Genomic DNA, 18,916 nt, shown 5'->3' with positions numbered 1-18,916 from the left:
CCATTCCCAAGTGACAAATTGCTGGCGAGTTCCAGGATAACTCTCTGGTCTCCGCTGTCGCTCAACCCCTCAGACAACCCCCCACCTTGTAAGAACCACCCAGATTGTCCCCCCCGCCCCCTTTTCACCCCAATCAGCCCACCCTTCTCTCCCCCCTGAATGACTCAATTGTCTCTGATGAAGTGAAAGACAACGGAGTCCTCCAAATGATTGTACCGCGATGAACTCAACTCTTGCTGGGTCACATTTTTTCATCCCAGGCAAACAAAAACTTTTTGGTAGGGGATTGCAGTTGGAATAATTCCAGGAATTCTTACAGGACTCCAAATTGAAGTGTTTTGTTATGACTTTACTTAAGGATAGATTAGTGATGGACTTCGCCCCAAATTCGGAATATAAATGGAGCAAACTCCTTTGAAACGACAACCAGCTACCCATAGTCTTTGAATGTGTATCTATCTAAAAGAATGACAAGTCAACGAAGTTCCAGCCGTTAAGGCCAAGTCCATGGAGAGAGACCAGGACTTTTCCAGACCTTTTCCATCAAGCTACCCATCAATCAAGTAGCCATCTGATATATTGCATCACATGACGGCTGACGCAGAAGCCAAAGCGCAGCTTGTTGGTTGCGGGATTGCAACTTAAGGGCACCGGACGGATCAAACGAGCAGAATTCTAGATGTGGCACTCAAATTCAGCGGAGGACCGTTGGACAGGCTGTGTTAAATTTGGGTGGTTGCACAAGAGGGGGGGGGGGGGGGGTTATAAACAGACAAACAGCTTGGGTTTGTTGTGTATCGCAGATCTCCAAGCCATCTGTCAGACGGGGCCCGCAAAACACGATTGTTCGGAAATTTGTGCACACCTGGAAGCCACATCTTTGGTCAAAGAGGACGAAACAAAATATGGAGATGGCGCGGACAGCATGCAGATTACACCCAATCATTAAAGAGCTTTATTAAAGTCTGACGAGATAAAGACGAGTTAGAGAAGCCCATTAAGCAAAAACAAAATCTGTGCGAGTAAACTACCCGGAGATTAACGGATTAACCCCGGCAGTTTGACTACAATCTGATCCAAGGCCGCCTTTTCACTTGATCTGTTTGCAGTGAGAGTCCGTCCTTAGTGGCAGGTGGAAGGCAAGACGCAAACAACAGTTGCTGAGGATGGAACACTTCATTTTGGGGGGCGACAGACAGAGGTCAGGGGAAGCTTAACTCTTCCTCTTTGAAATCCCGGCGCGCTTGAAAAACAATCGGTCAGATACAGATGTTTTGGCAGAACTCACTTGATGAACAGAGCAGGGCAAATTCAACACAAAACTAGCTACCGTTTGGACAACACGGGCAGCTTTGGTCTGGCTAATACACATTTTATGAGTAAATATTGGAGAGAAGGAGGGGAAAAAAATACACCCCACCTGCATTGATAGCCAGAGGCATTCCGCAAGCGGGAAAATAAAGGTGGAATGCGGGAAGGCCCGGGGTAGGAATGGGTCCACTGGGCCTATCCTTACTCCAAAGCAGGAGCCACTCGGGGGGGGAGGGGTTCCGCTCGGGCCGCCGTGCCGGTCCAAAATGCACCAGCTCAGAGACTCTCTTCTTCCTTGCAGGAGGAGCTCAGCCTGACTCTTACAAATAAACATGTATTCCGACGGGGGATGCCCACGCGGCCTCTCCTGTCTCGCTACCAAACACAGACTTGACTTGCATCTTGAAACTAAGGCTTGCTTGTCAAAGTACACTTGTAAAGTTGTTCAACCTCAACGCTCGACCTCACATATTCATTCACCGCTGCTGTCGTTTACGTTTGTCGTCTGGAATCCGACTGTTGACTGCCACCGACGTACAGAAATATCCGTTTGTGAAATGGATGGCTGACCTTTCGACCCAATCTAGTGCTTTTAAAACTCCGTCAAGAAACACTTGACTTTCGGCCCATCCTGTCGTGAATGTTTGTCCTGCTGAGCTGGCGAGATAAATACAGTTTTGGCTCTTCTACTGTTGACTTAACAGGTGCGGACAACTGTGCTAGACAAATACCGACCCGAGTCGCCAGTAAATGGTGAAGATTGCGTAACTGCTCGCCACTTTGTAAAGAAAAAGAAAAAAGCCCACAGAATGCAAGCGATTGAAAACAACAACAACAAAATGGCGCCGGAGATCACTTCTGCTCGCCAGTAATTATTGCGACATGGTGAAAAAGATCTCCTCAGAATTGTAAAAATAGTTGAACCGGATTTGACTGGCCGTGAATAAAGTCCATTACTCCACAAAGTGTAGGGTGCAATGATAGAACGTGTGTGACTTGATTGCAATCTACCACCTTCTCAATTAGCCTCAGAGGAATCAACAGTGTTGCATTTCTTCAAACTCTTCCCTCCTCCTTCCCTCATCCCGTGCGATTCGGAGGATCTTGGCTGCTTTATAAATAGCGACAGGGAGGATGGAGGGCTAGCAGGAGATGGCGAGGCTTCCATCAGCCTGACTAATGAACGGGCCTTGGCTGGTGCCTTTAGCAAAGGGCGACACTTTCCTTAAGCCGTTTCCTACACCAACAGAGCTGGCCTTTGTAGGTCTCGAAAACCACATGGGTGTCAAAAACATTTCGGCCGTCATCCAAACTAACAAATGTTTTTCAAAATATTTTGGCACAAATAATTCACCAACAGGGATGAAAGGTTTTTGGAATAATTGCAGGTGCTGATTAAAAGATTTGCCCGATTGTGCTACTTAACAAACCGCAATTGAAAAACCAATAAGGCCAACAAACGAGGTTTTGGAAAATCCTGCTAGCTAACATAGACGTGACAATCTCTTTCAAAAAGTTGGCCAAACATAAAAAGAAACAATCATAATAATTATCACACTCAAGTCTTCTGTCCTTTTGGCTCGAGCGCTAGAGACATTTGCGGTCAACAAGCAGGTCGTTCAAAAGGATCCCGTGACGATGAACGATCCCCCGTCATCGTGTAATTGGCTATCAACCAGCGCTCACGCCACCAAAACTAGATTTACCGGTCCGCCTCCATCGTTCGGAGCCTGTCACACATGGATTCCAAGTGTCCCAAACACCGCTGCACTTTAGTGACGTTGCCTGAATTTCAATAAAACCTTTTCTCGGTGTGATTTATCAATACCAATTGGTGTGGGTCCTTCTGCAGGCCTCTTTTTGGCAAGGCCAGGAGGCAGGTTGGAAGGAGGTCAGGCAACCCTCACAGTTAAAAAGGTGAAGCGGCAACCGAGCTGAGCCGAGGGTGTGAACTATGCAGCGCTGCCGGAGAATGTCGTTATTTGTTAGAGCGCTACGAGGAGAGCTGCCCTTGATGTTTTTTTCTGTGTGTTTTTTCTTTCTTTCCCTTTTTGTTCTGCGAGTTCGCTGTGAATTAGTTAAACGGCAGACGGAATATAAGGAAGCCGTTCTTCACCGGGGAGACAATGTGTGCACTCTCAGGCTTCAACAAAGACTTCCGACTCGCCGGGAACGCCGCCGCGCTATCGCAACAATCCACCTACACATATTCATCAATCCCAAAGTATCACGCAGGAGAGACGGCGCACACACACAGGCAATTAATCCTCACAAAAGCAACCCAGCCAGATTTTTTGGGTCTCTTTGGCACCTGTTTGTGCACCTGGAAGCAGTCCAGCTCGGAATATTTATCACAAATGGCGGATCGCGACTCAAGTTCCAAAGACAGCTCCAAGTTATGGATTTATAAACACATAAGATTCCTTTTAGGATTTCATACGATAGTTGTGCGAGGCTAATGGACTCATGTAAATATTATCCCGCCCCCTCCCACTTTTGTATCTTCACGCTCTGCATTGTCAACCAGACACACACACACACACCTGCCCCCCGGCCAAAAATCCCACGCCGAAGATAACGTGTCAATAATGAGCTCAGGCCATCTATTGATCAGCTTAATTTTGCATCTATTAGCAAGGGAACAGTTCGCTCCGGGGGCGAGGGAAGCCGGGCGCTAACGCGCACCGACAGCCTGGATGGAGATCATTACATCTCACAAGTACGATTTTGATTTTGGGGTGGACCACTAGTGCAATTGTCAGTCACAGTCTTCCAAGTTAAACACGGGGAAGATGAATTCCCCGAATAAGAGTATGTTGCCGTTCCCCTCCTGCAGCAAGCCTCACTCACTCACGCTTGGCATTGATGCAACCGTCTGAAATATACACGAGGAGGCTGCACTTTCTAACCAGAAAGGTCAGACAGCAATACCTTTGTGTACTCTTGAAATTTAGGTGGGGAGGAGGTCTTGCAATCGCACAACCTCAACGCTATAGAGGTGAGGTTGAAGGTAATAAAAAATAAATAAATAAATAAAAATCGGCTGCAAACTGTGTTGGCTTTTTTTTTTGTCAGCTGAGAGATGCAGCAGAGGGATCGAGGGAGCGGCGTGGTGGTGGTAGGCTGGAGGAGGAGAGAGCGTGAGGGGGTGGGTTGGGAAGGTGGTGGGGAGGGAAAAGCCCTCAGCCAAGCCATCAAGTTGAACATTGAACTTCACAGTAGTAGCTGCCTTTCTGCACTGCGCCGTTTGATGTTACCTCCAAAGCAAGCGATCAAACGCTTGGAGTGTGTGGTGTGGGGAAGTCCCGAGCTCTTAGCCTGCAAGCTTGTAATATATGCAAAGAGAGAGAGTGTAAAAATATATAGCATAACAATAATAGTGATACAAGAAGGAAGAAATGTTGCTAAAGATGAGGTAAACAAGAAGAATTGGATGAGAGTGGCTTCTTGGTTACAACGTGCCAAAATGCGTTGACACGGCGACGGTCGAGTAAACAATTATCTTCTTTTTTTTTTCAATAATTTCTATAATTCACCTCCAGTGCTGCGAGACGTTAGAAAGCAGGACTACGGTAAACAAGCCATGGTCTTAGTGGGGCAATAACACACACACACACGTGGACTCAGCTGGGCCGCAGTACTGCGAGAGGTGTGTGTTAGAATTGACACGAGGAGACAAAAACACACACACACACCCTTTCCCCAAGGCTGTGGGATTAAGAGGTCCAGCTGGCTGACAGCAAGCCCCTTCCTTCCCACGTATCCTGTCAGCCCGCTTCACCCCACCCCTGCAGAACCCCGGCCGGGTCTATGTGCCAGTCAGCTGGGCCGACCGAGCGTGCCAGCGTGACACACCTGAATTTAGCCCGGATCGTTTCTGGCAAATAAATTCCGACCTATCGGTTCGTGGCGCGGGATGTGTGAACGATTGCCGGACAATCTGAAAACAGGATCCTTAGGAACCATTCAAATCATTAAGGACGGTGTCGTCAACACGAGCGACTGGACACATTCCCACGCTTGGACGGTGAGGTCATATCAAGCCTCCCTGCACTGGATTTATGAAGTCATGTTTCTTAAAAGCATGACACTGAATACTGATCTGGGTTGTGTTTGCCGCGTCGGCTATGTGATAGTCTTAAAAAAATGTGTACCGTACTGAACCGAACCAAACTGGACGAAAATCAAAGTATCCAAAATAACCAAGGGAACCAAGCATCCCACCCGGAACCTTTTTTTTTTTTTCTGAAGCATTGTCATTTCAGCCTTGTGTTCATAAATATGGATCACAGAGTCAGAGGTTAGAAGAACCAAACACATAAATTCTTCAACTTCCTTATTACCAAGCCCGGCATGAGCGACGGGCTTAATACAGGAAAGTTTCAGTGAAGACAAAACAAGAGCAGCACAAAGGTTGCGAGCACGGCCACGGAATGCTAACGTCCGATTTGGAGCTGCCTTGCCTGAACGGCTCACTAATGAGAGCTGAAGAAAAAAAAAAAATCTATCTAGCTACCCTGATACTGTTGGTGGGGCGGATCACTATTGGGGGAAGGTGTGGTGTCGGAGAAGGGGGGGCGGGGTGCAGACAAGGTGTATGGAAAGAATACGAATGAGGGAGTGAGAAATGGGAAACGAGAGAGAGAAAAAATCACTATGATGACACGTAAGTGCAAAGAGCGATTAAGGATTTACTTTCAAAAGGACTCCCATTGATCTTTTTTTTGATAGACCTGCAATAAATCAAACTGGATTGACTCGCATGAGAACCGAGCCTAATCCTTTAGTCAGATCCGGGAGAACTCAGACCAAACCAGCTGTTAATTTAGGCTTTACAAGATAAAGAAGAAGAAATCCAACCTGATGTACCCTAGGGCTGAGGCTTACATCATCTCTGTAAAGCAATCAACTTATTGCCAGTTTGGAGAGGTAATCAGAGCACATACTGAGAGAGGGATGGCAGGGGAGGGATTTCCGGCTGCTGGAATTGGAGTATTGTCTTCTTCCAAGGCAGTTTGAAGGGTAGATGCCTGGCAGAGACAAGTTGAGAAGAGCTATGCTGGGCAGATGTTTAGCTTGAATTGATGGGATGCTGATCTGATTTACACCTTGGGCGGCACAGTGGTATAGAGGTCAGGACGTCTGCCCCTGAGGTTTGGGGTTCAACTCTGTGCTTGGGTGAGATTTCTCAGGGTAGTGTAGCATCATTGACTATAAATAGTCCTGGTCGTTTGTTAATAAGTGCGCTCCAATCGGCAGGCAACATGACCAAGGTGTGAGCCACCTCTCAGTTCATAGACTCCAGCTCAAGAAAATGGATGGATGGATGGATTTACACCTTCAATCATCTCTCAAGTTGGACCGAGGGGAGTGCTAACAGTAGCGCTCCGTTCCAGCAAGTTCCTTGGAGGTCAGTCAGGAGCTCATCGCCCTGTCCCCTATCAGTCGATGCCACCTCAATCGGGCCTCCCTGCCATGAGGTGGCCGCACCATAACACAGCCATAGCAATTAGAATGGTTATTTTAGTACGGCGGAGACAGGGATGTTGTTCCTCCCCAGAAGAACTGTGCGGAAGTATTGCAAGGCACAGACTGAACCATACTAATGTCTTTTACAGATCTGTTGTTTCTGTTGACGAGAGCAGGGGTGGAGGCTCCTCTTCTTCACTGCGTGTCACCGCGATGGCGGATGCAGGGGATAAGGCTTGAAAACTCCAAGCACAGCCGCCCCCCGCCGCGCTCACACTGACACAAAGACTCATTAGCTCACCATCTCCCCCCACCCCCGAGCACCCCCCTGTCTTTAATGTCCTGTTTACGCTGCAAAAACAACCAGATCAGGCCTGAAATCCAATAACGGAGCTTTGCAGGGTCCTTTACGCCGACCCCGCAGGAGTGCTGAGGAGAAGCAGGCCTTGTAGTCTCTGGATGCTGTCCAAAGCTCAGGAGTCCGTACAAAAACCACAGATAAAATAAGAGTTAAAACAGCAGTTGACGTCGAGGCTATCAACACCCCGCACGAACTGTCAATCTTCAGTCTCAACCTCGCCACCGTTCTTAGGCAGGGTGGAAAATCATCCAGTGTATCTATAGCTCTGTATTTCTTCTCAAACTTTAAATCTGGTCATCTCCCCCAAGGTCACATTTAATTACACAGAGTATTAATCTCAACGGACAGATGGCAAGCAGGCCGCCTCGCAATTACTTTATGCCCAATTGAATCATTACTGGCTTGATTTGCTAAATCGCGGCACGCCGAAAAGCGAGGCGAGTACTGGATGGGTCCGCTACAAGTGGGGTGAAAGGCAGCAGTGGGTGACAGGGGCAGGTGTGCCTCTTGTTTGGGACTGAGTTCGCAAAAGAGTTGAGAATACAAGGGGATGACTGTGTGGGGAAATTTGGCACTGATCGCTGCGGTATTAAGAAAAATACACAAGCTGTATTTTTCTTGAAACTAAAACCAGAGCAGAAGGCTAATGTGGAAGCAGTCGGCTCCAGGCAGCCCATGCGAGGAAACCACACGGCAAGACCGCTTCCAAACATGAAGAAAATATTGTCTCCACAACGTATGCCAAGAAAAGTTGGGTTTTCTGTGGCAACGGGGGTCTATTTTATGACAACCATTTGTCATTGGGGAGCAATCCCAGTGGGCTGCACTCCTTCCAGCTCCAAACCCCAGAGTGGAAGCGATCCCATGGCAGCATCCACCCATGCTGATGCCTCAATCATCATTTGGAAGCAATTAGAGGTTGACTTTTTCTGGCGTCTCTGACCGCATCTCGTCACCTCACCGAGGAGCCAACAAAGGAGACTCTCATCGACGGTTTTGTCATTTTGTTGTCGCTCCAAAGCCAGAAGGGGGGGTCGGGGGGGGGGCTCTTTCTGCCTTATCTGTGCTGACTGGCCAAAAATACATTCAGAATTCCCTGCATGTTCTCCAGGTGACGTTTTGAAATTTTCCCTATAATCCCTATTTGAGACACTGAAAATGATCCCTTGAATACCTTCACAACTGAGCTGCATAGTGTGAAACTAAATCCAGCGGTAGTGAAAAACATTTGTCCAACTGGCGACCAAAGTAGGACTGGCATCCCGCCACTAACTGGGAACAGTTGTGTAAAGACGACTGGTCCGCCGATGTAAAACGATCCGCTGGAGCGTATAGAAAACTTCCACAAGTTCTCCCTTTTCCCAGTCAGGGCAGGGAATTCCTCTTGCTGAAACAGTTGTTCTCCCTGGAGATTGGGCAAGCACTTTGGGCGGGAGTTAGCAGCCGAATGGGGGGGGGGGGGGATGATGACATATGCACATGCAAAGTTACAGCGCAGGATTTTCACTCGCCAGGATGAGGTGGAGTGCCCCAAAGAGACTTCCTGTGGTAGCCCATAGACCGTTACGCTGCAGTTTCGCTCCATTGCTAATGTGTTCCATGTTTGTGTTGCCGTCATGCCAAATTTCTATTCAAAGAACGCAGTGTTGTTCAGGGCACAATATAAAGTTCGGGTCTAAAGGTCAGATAACCGAGCTGCTAGTATTAATTCAAACAGAATCACCGTCTCACCTACATGGATATTTGGACGGTAATCTGACTCTTTCGTTTTTGGCACATAACAAATAGTTCAAATGAGCATCAGCGAGACGCTTTGTAAATTCCCACAGGGCGGTTGATCGGGTTGCGTGACAAGGTGTTGAAAAATGTTTGAAATGTTTTATTGTAGCTCAAGAATGACAACAGAATCTCCAGTGATAAAGGAATTCAAATTTCCCAAGGAAATTGACAAACGAAGCAAAACTTACTGCCACTGTCATAGTTTTGCATGCAAACTACAACACGGCATAAAAATCGACTCAGTCTGGTTTTGGATCCTACTGACCGTATTTGGGACTAAGACTGTGACCAAAAGATGCTCACTGGTTGAGAAAGGCGCATTCAGCTCGTTTCAGCCACCGCCATTCAACGAGTCTCCTTCCCGGTCAAGAGGGGAATTCAAGCCTAGGCCTCTAACCCGAACTTGACCCGAGCCTTAAGTCATTCCTCCAGCTGCCGAGGCCCAGCACCGGCACCTGTCTCGGATAAGCCTCGGCGTTCACACCCGGCCCGGCCGCATTTCTGTCAGGTGACAAATGCTAACACGCGCACTCTGCGTCCAAACCTGACAAGAGCCACTTCAGAATGATGTGAACCACTTATGCGGCGGCATCGTAGCCAGAGAGGGCTTTGTCGCATGCCTGATAGTCAGACGCTGGCTTAAACCACGCTTCCCTCAACTACGCTAACCGCCGTCTTTGCATAGCGCTCAGCTCTAGCGAGCGTCGAGTGAGTCTACTCTGGCGAAACAATAGCAGACGAAGCAAATTTCCACCATCAGCGTATCGTTGACGAGTGAGACAACCTTTCCGATCGGACGATAAACGTAACGTCAGCATCGCTCAGTACGCTGGGGAAGGAGGAATGCAACGTTCCCTGACATCAACATCACCACAAGAGCAATTTTCTCATGGCAGTGCTTTATCTTGAGATGCGATCTGGTGACAGAAAAATCTTTGTCTGGGCTTGGACACACGGGGTAGGCTAGAGACGACGGCACCTGATTGAGCGCGGTAAATGGGGCTTGGATTCACTCAGGCGTGCGCCGGACTGCCGCCGCCGCGTCTCCCCACCTCATTGGCCATGCAATCCCGCACGGTGCACACACTGCATCTTTTGTGACTTCCGTGTCCAAGCTTCATTTGTTTTGTCCACCAAGTAAATTTCGAGCAACTCGCGTTCCGTAATCTCTACGCGGCCGCCACGTCCGTCCGCACCGGTGATCCGCCACACACACTTCTCGGCCAGCCTGACTAATGTGCCCTGACACTCGTACATCACCCCGCAAATTGGCCAAATGAATTAAGCGCGGATCCTGCTGAGCTTTACGGGCTTTAAATGGATTTCCTCCACTCCAGGTCTACCCAATAATTGCATTTATCCATCTTGTTGAAGCCAGGTTTACACACTCGCAAAAGATCATGCCAATCCCCTAGAAACATTTTCCGCTCTGGCGGCCAGCGCGCGAGACATTTGTCATCGGATCATAACGGCTAATTCAAACAACAATTAGCTTGACGACTGGGCCGTATGTCAATGTCGGGGTCCTTGTCGGACAACGCGTCGTCGCTTCATCTGTCTCTAAACACGCAGCCTTTCTAGCGCAGTCCAGAAAGTACATGCCTCCGTTCAGCCAAACATCCAGACAGAGCGCTAGGCAGGCATTGAGCACTTGTTCAGTCGGGGTCATCTCAACACTTGGGAATGTTTGAACAGAAGTGCATTAGACACTAGAGGGGGGGAGGAAGGGGGAGGGCAAAGGACAATTCAACTGTGTAAACATGCAGCTACTTCCTTCCCTGCGCTACGCTCCTGAGGCAAGCCACTGTTCAAACAGCGTCCATGGCATTCTTGTGCAGCTGCTGCCTGGGCCGTGCCAGACAGGGGGGGGATGAGGCCAACGAAAGCGAGCCAGCGAGGTATGACCCGGCCAGTCTTCTCCTCCACATTTTGTCACGAAGCGGACGACTTATCTTTATTGATATTCCAAATATGAACAAGTGTGACGGGCAATAAAGATAGAAAGGGCTGTAAAAAGTGAAGATAAGGAGCCTGCAGATTCTAAAGGGCACTGCAACGTGCATCACATGACACACAGGCCATCGCGACACGGGGATGCCAACTTCTAATCTCAACTTTCATTATGGGGGCGGCGGTTTCTGATTCATAGGCAGTATCGGAAGACAACCTTTGGATTGCGTGCCGATAGATTTGGACCTAAAATACCTTCCTATCGGAGACGTTGATTTTATGATGTTAAGCCACTTAAGCGGAACGGCTCACATTTGTGTGTCCAGACTCGGAACACTGCGTTATTTCAGAGTTTGTCCTGAGCGGATAGCATCAGCAACGATACATTTTGCGGTGTTCGTTTTGGACCTCGACAGGGGTTGATCCGCTTATGTGGCTTCCAAACTAAACCAAAAAAATTCTGTGTCCCACTCCCTCAGATAGGAAAAGAAATTGCCACTTGGGAACGTCAAACTTTTTGTTTCCAGACGCGTCATTACGGAAGATATAGCCCAAGGTGCGGAAACTCAAAGATCTGCGGGGTTTTCTTTCTTTATTTATTTTCTTTTTACGCAGGAGAGCCAATATATCCGTCATCGTTTGGGCTCGGCATGGCTCGTCTCGGGCCTGCAGCGAGACAAATGACGGAAACGCGGTGAAAGCCGCACGCCGCTGCGTCCGACTGGTCATTACTCCAATCAAACAAGTCATTTCAGGGTGACTAGATTGCATGGTCTTCCGCCTCAAAAGTGCCAAACCACCTGGCGGCCTACTCCGCTCTCCCTGTCAATCATTCCGTCCGTCCGTCCGTCCCTATTGGCTGGATGGCGGTGGTCGCTTGAGCCCTCCAGGGAAGGAGGACAATTGACAATTCACTTGATGCTGCGAGTCAATTTGCTCAATTTTGGAATTGACCTCCGCCTGATGGGTGATGCAATTTGTCCAAATGAATAAAGTGACAACTCGGGTCGGCTGGACGGCCTCCATTGATTGAAATAGTGACTGGATTTGCGTTATCTGGACCTCGAAATGAACAAACTGAGGCTAGCTCGGCCGACATTTGATGGTGTTTAACGTTTATCATCTCATGCTGCAAAAAAAAGCTAGCATAATGCTAACATTCACTTTGAGATGGCTGTGGGAAAAACTAATTGGAAGTTTAACTAAGGCATCAGTGAACGTGACAAAAAAATAAACACTTAGCGATCTTAATCCATTTCCTTCGTTCCAAGGATTGGCGTGCTCGGGCCACAACGAGCTGTTCACGTTATCTGCAGCTGTACACAAGTTGACAGCTGTCCGTCCCTTTTATTGTGTAAATAGGTTCCCAACATCTGCTTTAGGAGCCAACATTGGAATTTACTCTTAATCTACTTTTCCGCTGGAATTTGTTCGTTGGAGGGAGGGAAGGGATTAAGAGAAAAAAAAACACAGGAAAATCGAACACTCTTCCAGACTAAGGGGGTTTACTTTATTATCCTTTTGCATTTCCAAGTCGTGGCGCAAACTTTTTCCTGTCTTTTAACGTGCAAATCCTGCCATAATCCGTAGATTAGCAGATGAATTTATTGCCGCGCGCGCTGGCAAATCTCCCTCACCTTTAACATGTGGCTACGCGTCGACCACCTTTCATGGCGGATCGCCTCATTAGTGCCCTCGCGCCGAGGTTTTTTTCTTTTCTTTACACACTTGTACATAACTCCTCCGAGCAATTAAAAGTTTAATTAGTAGATTAAAAATACACAGGCCGGAGTTTCATCTGCATTTAGTACGCAGCGAAGCCCATTTCCAAGAGATGAAAGTGGCACATCTAAATTATAAGCATAGAAAAATGACTGGCAGCGCAGATGCCGACGGACATACTAAAAATAGGTGAGAAACGTTGTGAAGACGACATTATTTTTATCTGGAGCACAAATCCCGTGCTGCCAAAGTAGGTCAAGAAAAATGATTGGAATATTTTGGACGTGGCATGATCGATGATGCTTGGACATGGAACCGGGCCGCTCTCATTAGCCCGCCATTAAAAGCAATGACGCACTCTATTCAGGCGGCTTTTGTGAGCGTGACCCCGCCGCCCCACGCCGCTGCCCCCTGAAACCGCTTTGGCGGCGTCCCCGCCCCCACTCCCACACATTTCCCGCTTTCTTGCGCTTTCCCTCCCACTCTACTGCTCCCCCCCCCCGTGTGAATGAACTTGAATTTTAACCACAAGCAACCCCAAAACGGTGGATTTAGACTCCCACCCAATTGGGGAACAAAGAAAATGCAACTTTTGTACTTGTCACATTTCAGTTCATGTAAGTGAACTTGAATTTAACCTCGAGCAAGTCTCCAAACCACCACTGCGAGTTTGCGGCGGCGTCAGCGCTTAAGGGGCGCTCGGGAGCGACCCTGGCAGAAAGACGCGATTGACGAGCAGTTTGATAGTGATCTCTTGGGCCCGCTTCAAGTTCGCATTCAAGGTGAGGGGAGGTAAAGTTAGAGACCCGCTCGCTCGCTCACTCAACCGAAAACTTTTGACTGCAGATTCAACAGATGGATGAAAGAAAACGGAGGTACGTAAACACGCACGGCTTTAACAGCCTGCGGGGTGGCGGGGGCGGTTGGGGGGGATGGAACCTATATTTAACAGGATGACAAAAGTTGGCGCTCTCAATGTACAGTGCTATCTTTGTGTGCTGCTGCAACGGTGGCTATAGAAATGCACGGGAGAAGGAGCAAGCGAGAGCGGGAGGGTGGGTGGTTTGGGGAGTGCAGCTGAAAGAAGAGGGGGGGGTACACTAAAAAGGGGGCAGGCAGGGGGCTTACTAGCGCACAGCTGCTCAACCAATGCCTTTGTGCAAGCCTGTCGACAAAACTAAAAATTATGTCAAGATGTTAAAACAATAGCGTCAATAAAGTTCATTTTAAAAAAAAAAAATCCAAACCTGACATGCTGAATTCACCCACCCCTCCCCATCTCTTTTTTTTAGCAGCAGTTAAAAATCTGATGGCAAACACATGCACATTTTTATTTTTAAATATTTTAGACGATGACAGCTCAGCCCGCCAACATCCTCCGAATGAGACAATTAAGCTCCGCGAGCAGATGATGGGGGAGAAGAAAAAAAAAAACTTCCACACACACATCTTGTCGGTAAATATTTACGGCAAGAATCTTTCCCATTCATTGGCCAGGCACTGACAAAAGCTTACTGTACTGCCTCTCCAAACTCCCCTCATGTATGCCCCCCCGCCTTTCCCTCCTGCAGCCCTACATCTGCGATTCATTGACTTCACAATTTACCACATGTCGAGCCGGGGAGAGGTCGAGCCTCCACGTGAATCACGGCGCAAATATGCGAGTGATTTATTGTTTTGCTAAAAAAAAAAAAATCATAAAAAAAAAAAAGAATTGTAGCGCTCTCTCTCTCTCCTCGCTGTTGGCAGAGCGTGAACAATTACATTTTGGACTAATTAAGCCGAGAGAATGCGAGGCCGCTAATGTCTCGCAGGCCCGGCGTTTACGTGTGCCAGACCCCGCTGCCCCCACCACCCAAAGTTAACTCGTCAAATGCAAAGCAGATTTTACGAGACGTGGAAAAGGGGAAAAAAAATGTCCAAGCTTCCACCGCCGTACTTTTTTTGTCAACAAAAGTGATTTGCAAGACAAAAGGGGCTCTGCAACTTTGCGCGGTTTTGACGCTCCCCCCCAACTCCCCTGCAGACACCAATTAGACCCCATTAGCATGTAAAGCCAATTTGATAAGGTGTCGAGCAGCCACCGGCACCCGACCCACACACACGCAATCCTTCAAATCCCCCCAAAAAATCCATTTACAGGAGGGCAAACAAACGTAATCCATACGATGACGCATTGTTGTCACGACAATGCCGCCATGTTGAGCTGAGATACCGTGGCTCCAAGCGCCAATTAGAACGGATACAAAAGGATCCCGTCGTCGCGTGTTGCTGGGGACCACAAAAAAAAAAAGCCACATGCATTATTCAAATGAAGAAAATAAGAAACGGGGTGTGTTTAAAAAAAAAAAAAAAGCGGACAAGCTATTTTTATTCATGCGAATACATTCCCGTAGCCAAACCTCCAAGGGGTGGGTCAACACGGACGGATGGGGGGCATCTGCCTGTTGAGGTCACGTGAGCCCACACGGACGCACCATTTATAATAATAAAAATTCAATTTAAAAAAAGGCCGAGTGCAGCCCAGCAAGTTGCTTTTTTTTGTCCACGACTGAACACGTAAAAATGCTTCAATGGCACGAAGTTGTCAGCTTCTTTGGACTCGGCTTTCCTTGGCTAAACAAATTCCCGCCAGAGGTCACGCAAATGATGTTAACCCCCCCCCCCCCCCTGCCGTTCAGCTTTAAAAAAACAAAAGACGCCCAAATCCGAATCCTCTTTTTTCCCTCCATCATGGTTGCGAGTTGCCGCCTAACAGACAGCTAATCAATGTCCAGGTGAATTATTAATGGCGACTCGGAGTCGAATAAATTGATATTAGAGCCACCGACCACTTCAAAGACGCTAATGGCTTGGACACAGCGGGGTGCGTGTTGGGGGGGGAGCGTTATTTACAGACTATCTGCAGGCACGAGCGCAGACATTTTGTTTAGACCCACCTTGATAAAATGCAAGAAAACAAAACTCTCTATGCTTCCACCATATTCTTTTCTTTCATAGCCTTCAAATTTAGAGTTGTGTGAAATTAACACTTTTTTATTTACGGACATTTCAACAAGCGAATTTAAAATGTAGCGACATTTAATTGAGAACATTTTTAAATTGGAGATGCTCCTTTCGAGTGAATCACATTTTTTTAAATGGGAAATCGCAATAAGGGATAATGGGGGGGTATAAAAAAAAGATGACGCCAAGGTGGAATCAAAAGAGCAAAGTGCAACGCGTCGTCACGGGACTCCTCGTGCTTGACATTGGTGCGCGTATGTGTCGCTTTTAATGACAATAAATGACAAGCGGCGATGGATTAAAAAAGAAAAGGGGTGTGGTCAAGTAAAATATTTTTTCTTTTCGATGAGAAAATACAGTAAATGATTTCACAAAAAATAAGAGCAGGGAGCAACAATTTTACCCTCATGTTACAAATATTCATTTACAAGGTGCGCACAATAGAAAATGGAGGAAACAAAATAGGTGGTGCAGAAAAGGGGGGTGCGGGGTGTATTGCGGCTTGCAGGGTTCCAATTTCCTAAATGCCTCGCCTTCGCCTTAACCTTGTAAAATGAGATGACAGGTCCTAAAGCACTCCACTTGTAATTGCAAACGTTTAAAATAAAATAAGGGGAGCGTGTAAAAAAGGAGGAAAGTGGGTGAAGGGGGGTAACGGCGCTTAAGGCTTGCCGGAGCCCCGGTGGGAATCGACGAGGTGCATAATTAAAGCTCGGCTAAATAAATAACGTGAATTTATTGATGAACTTTACATTTGCAGATGCTCGACGTCACCGAATAAAATAGAAACAATCCTCTGAATGAATGAAAACAATCAAAATGGCTGGATAAGCCCTTTACCTCCTCTTATTATTATTTTTGGGCACATGCAAATAGCTGCACACTTGCAGCTCATTTGCATATTTCATTGGTGCAGCTTTCACATTGTGGAGGAAAAAAGGGCATTTTTGATGAGGGTTGAACAAACACCAGCCAAATGCATCATTCATTAACTAAAGAAGTGCATTGCAATTGTGATTATTATTATCTTTTAATCACGAATAATAACGATGACTATTAACACATAAAATTAAATATGCACAGCAAGCAGACTTTGACTTTGAACTTATTGCCCATTTTACGTTAGCCACTTAGCATGCTAGCAGCGATGACAGCCGCGCCAACTGTACACTTCACGGACAGTGGCAAAAATTCGACTTTTGCAATACATTTGCACTTTTGCACCCTTCCCGGAGACGGCCGCCGGTGGAAAGGCTCGCCCGCGTGTCGCGTCGGTGTGTTGCAGGGAAAACAACCGAAAATAAAGAGGTCAACTTACTGTGCGTGCTGTGGGGGAAAGTGATCCGTTGGGGAGGTAGGGGCTGCTGAGATCGGGGATCATAATAAACGGGTAGCCCGGGTACGGTGGGCTCTTGAACAGCCCTCCATCTTGCCTTTTCGCTGCTAACATGGCGGTTGTGGTTGAGGCAGAAAGAAAAAGAAGAAAGGGGCAAAAGTTTTTTTTAACAATAACCCAAAAGACACAAACAACCGCGGGGGTGTCTCAAATGGAAACCAAGAACTCACCTTCCTCTAAACTTTCTCGCGTTTTGTCTCTGAAAGTTTCAGACCTCGGCGGAGGCCGTCTCTCCGCCTTGAGAGAGGTTGGCGTGGGTGGGGGGGGGGGGGACGACAAAAGTAAAAACCAAACAGTAGTGAAACACAGAAATTGCGTTAGCGGGGCCCCGAGGCACAACTTTCGCTACGATTTAGCCGCCTCACAAGCCGCAGGCGGCGGCCACTCGCCTCGGAGTTGTCCGGGGGGGTGGCGGCGGTGCAGCTGCGTGCAGCTCCAAAACTTACCTCCGAGTCGGACGAGCTGTTCTGATTTGTTTCCGACTCGTTGACGAGCGACGACTTGACGTCCGCTAAATCCCTTTCGGCCGACGAGTTCTCTGAGATTTTCTCCTCTTGCTCCCCTTCGTCTTTGAAGGAGATCATCTCATCGTTGGCGCCCAGGTCGTCCCCTCCACCGCCGTTAAGTTGCGGCATGTCGCTGCGCTTTTTCCCCCCCACGAGCTTCACTAAAGGCGGCTAGCTTGCTGCTGCTGCTCTCGGTAGTGGTGGTGGGGGGAAAATCTCCAAAAGGAGAAACTTTTGCTCTTTTTCGAAAAAGGACCCCTCGCCGTCGAAAAAAGTGCCACTTTCCGCGACTTCGGGGGTGTCGTTGGCGGCGTTGCCCCCCTCCAGTTGGGGAAAAAAAAACACACACACGCACGCACCCGCACGCAGAGACACACAGCGTGTGGCGTTCGCGGTCCCACAGAAAAAAAGTCCCAAAAAGAAAAAAAGAAGGGCGCTCTTGGTGGAAAAGGGGAAGCCGGAGAAGGAGCCGCGGTGCTCGGATTGAGAGAGTTGAAGTTGGTCGGAGTGGTTTTCAGTTCAAAGGCGGCGCTGATTGACAGATAGAGAGGGATGGAAATAGAGAGAGTCTGGATTCGGGATTATTGACAGGGAGAAACACACAAGAAACTAATGAGATTCAAACAGGGAGGGACTTGAAGTGACGTTTTCATAAATAGAAAAAAAAGAAAAGAGGAGGAGAGAGAGAGAGAGCGAGAGGGAGAAAGGGAGAGAGAGAGGAAGCCGGCTGTGATGGAGCATGTGAGACAGGACAGTGAAGGCAACACTGCAGGAAAAAGAAAAGGAGTTGTTGCACACATGAGAAAAAAATAATAAAAGCACACATGGGCGGGCTCAAACAAGAACGAGCTTCACCATTCCCTCACCCTCACATATATTTACATTTTTAAATATTTCACCTTCTCAAAGGCCTGCTTGGAAAAAAAGGAAGAGGGAAAAAAAAGCACGATGAACCCTTGTTTGGTGTGCACTGATCTATTTTTTCATCATATTAGGTAACATTTCCTCACAGAGATTCTTTTTTTTCCCCCCATGTTGCACCCTTCCTGAGTGGCAGGTGAGATGTCCTGTGGGACTATCCTGAATTCCTCACGGCTGCTCAAAGTCTTTAGTTTAAATTCCATTTTGTATCGTCATCTTCTGCAGGTGGACTGGACAAAAATGAAACTGCAGCACATTCAGAAAAGAAGAAACGTGCATGCTTGGGTTTTTTTTTTTTTCTTTACTTGGCACCATTTTGCAACCTTCTCGCTCCAAAGGTTAACAAAAGAGAATTGTTTAAACATATGCACATGAATTATAATTTGGAAATTAAATGCATATTTAAAAATGAGAAAGAAAAGAAAGATGTGCTGTTTTCTATTTTGAGGTCAAATATTATGATAACAATTATTATTATTTAGAAATCGTTTTGCA

The 18,916-nt window shown here is 47.5% G+C and overlaps 1 protein-coding gene across 29 annotated transcripts in view; it reads right to left on the bottom strand.

The window, feature by feature from the left end:
* tcf7l2 (transcription factor 7 like 2) overlaps positions 1-18,226 on the bottom strand; it is a 59,699-nt gene extending 41,473 nt beyond the window's left edge. For 4 of the 29 annotated variants that reach the window (XM_061264304.1, XM_061264305.1, XM_061264309.1 and 1 more), the window contains exons 1-3: positions 17,441-18,218; positions 17,165-17,231; positions 16,917-17,041 (exon numbers count right to left, since the gene is read on the bottom strand). In XM_061264304.1, the coding sequence (XP_061120288.1) occupies positions 16,917-17,041; positions 17,165-17,231; positions 17,441-17,629 (381 nt within the window). In that variant the 5' untranslated portion in view covers positions 17,630-18,218. Of the gene's footprint in view, positions 1-16,916; positions 17,042-17,164; positions 17,232-17,440 lie in introns of all 29 variants that reach the window. The other 25 variants (XM_061264308.1, XM_061264314.1, XM_061264318.1 and 22 more) reach the window with 17 other exon arrangements.
* Positions 18,227-18,916: the final 690 nt, after the last annotated feature.

The sequence above is a fragment of the Syngnathus typhle genome, linkage group LG18 (genome assembly GCF_033458585.1).
Source record: "Syngnathus typhle isolate RoL2023-S1 ecotype Sweden linkage group LG18, RoL_Styp_1.0, whole genome shotgun sequence".
Taxonomy (NCBI): domain Eukaryota; kingdom Metazoa; phylum Chordata; class Actinopteri; order Syngnathiformes; family Syngnathidae; genus Syngnathus; species Syngnathus typhle.
This window is presented reverse-complemented; position numbering and strand designations above follow the sequence as displayed.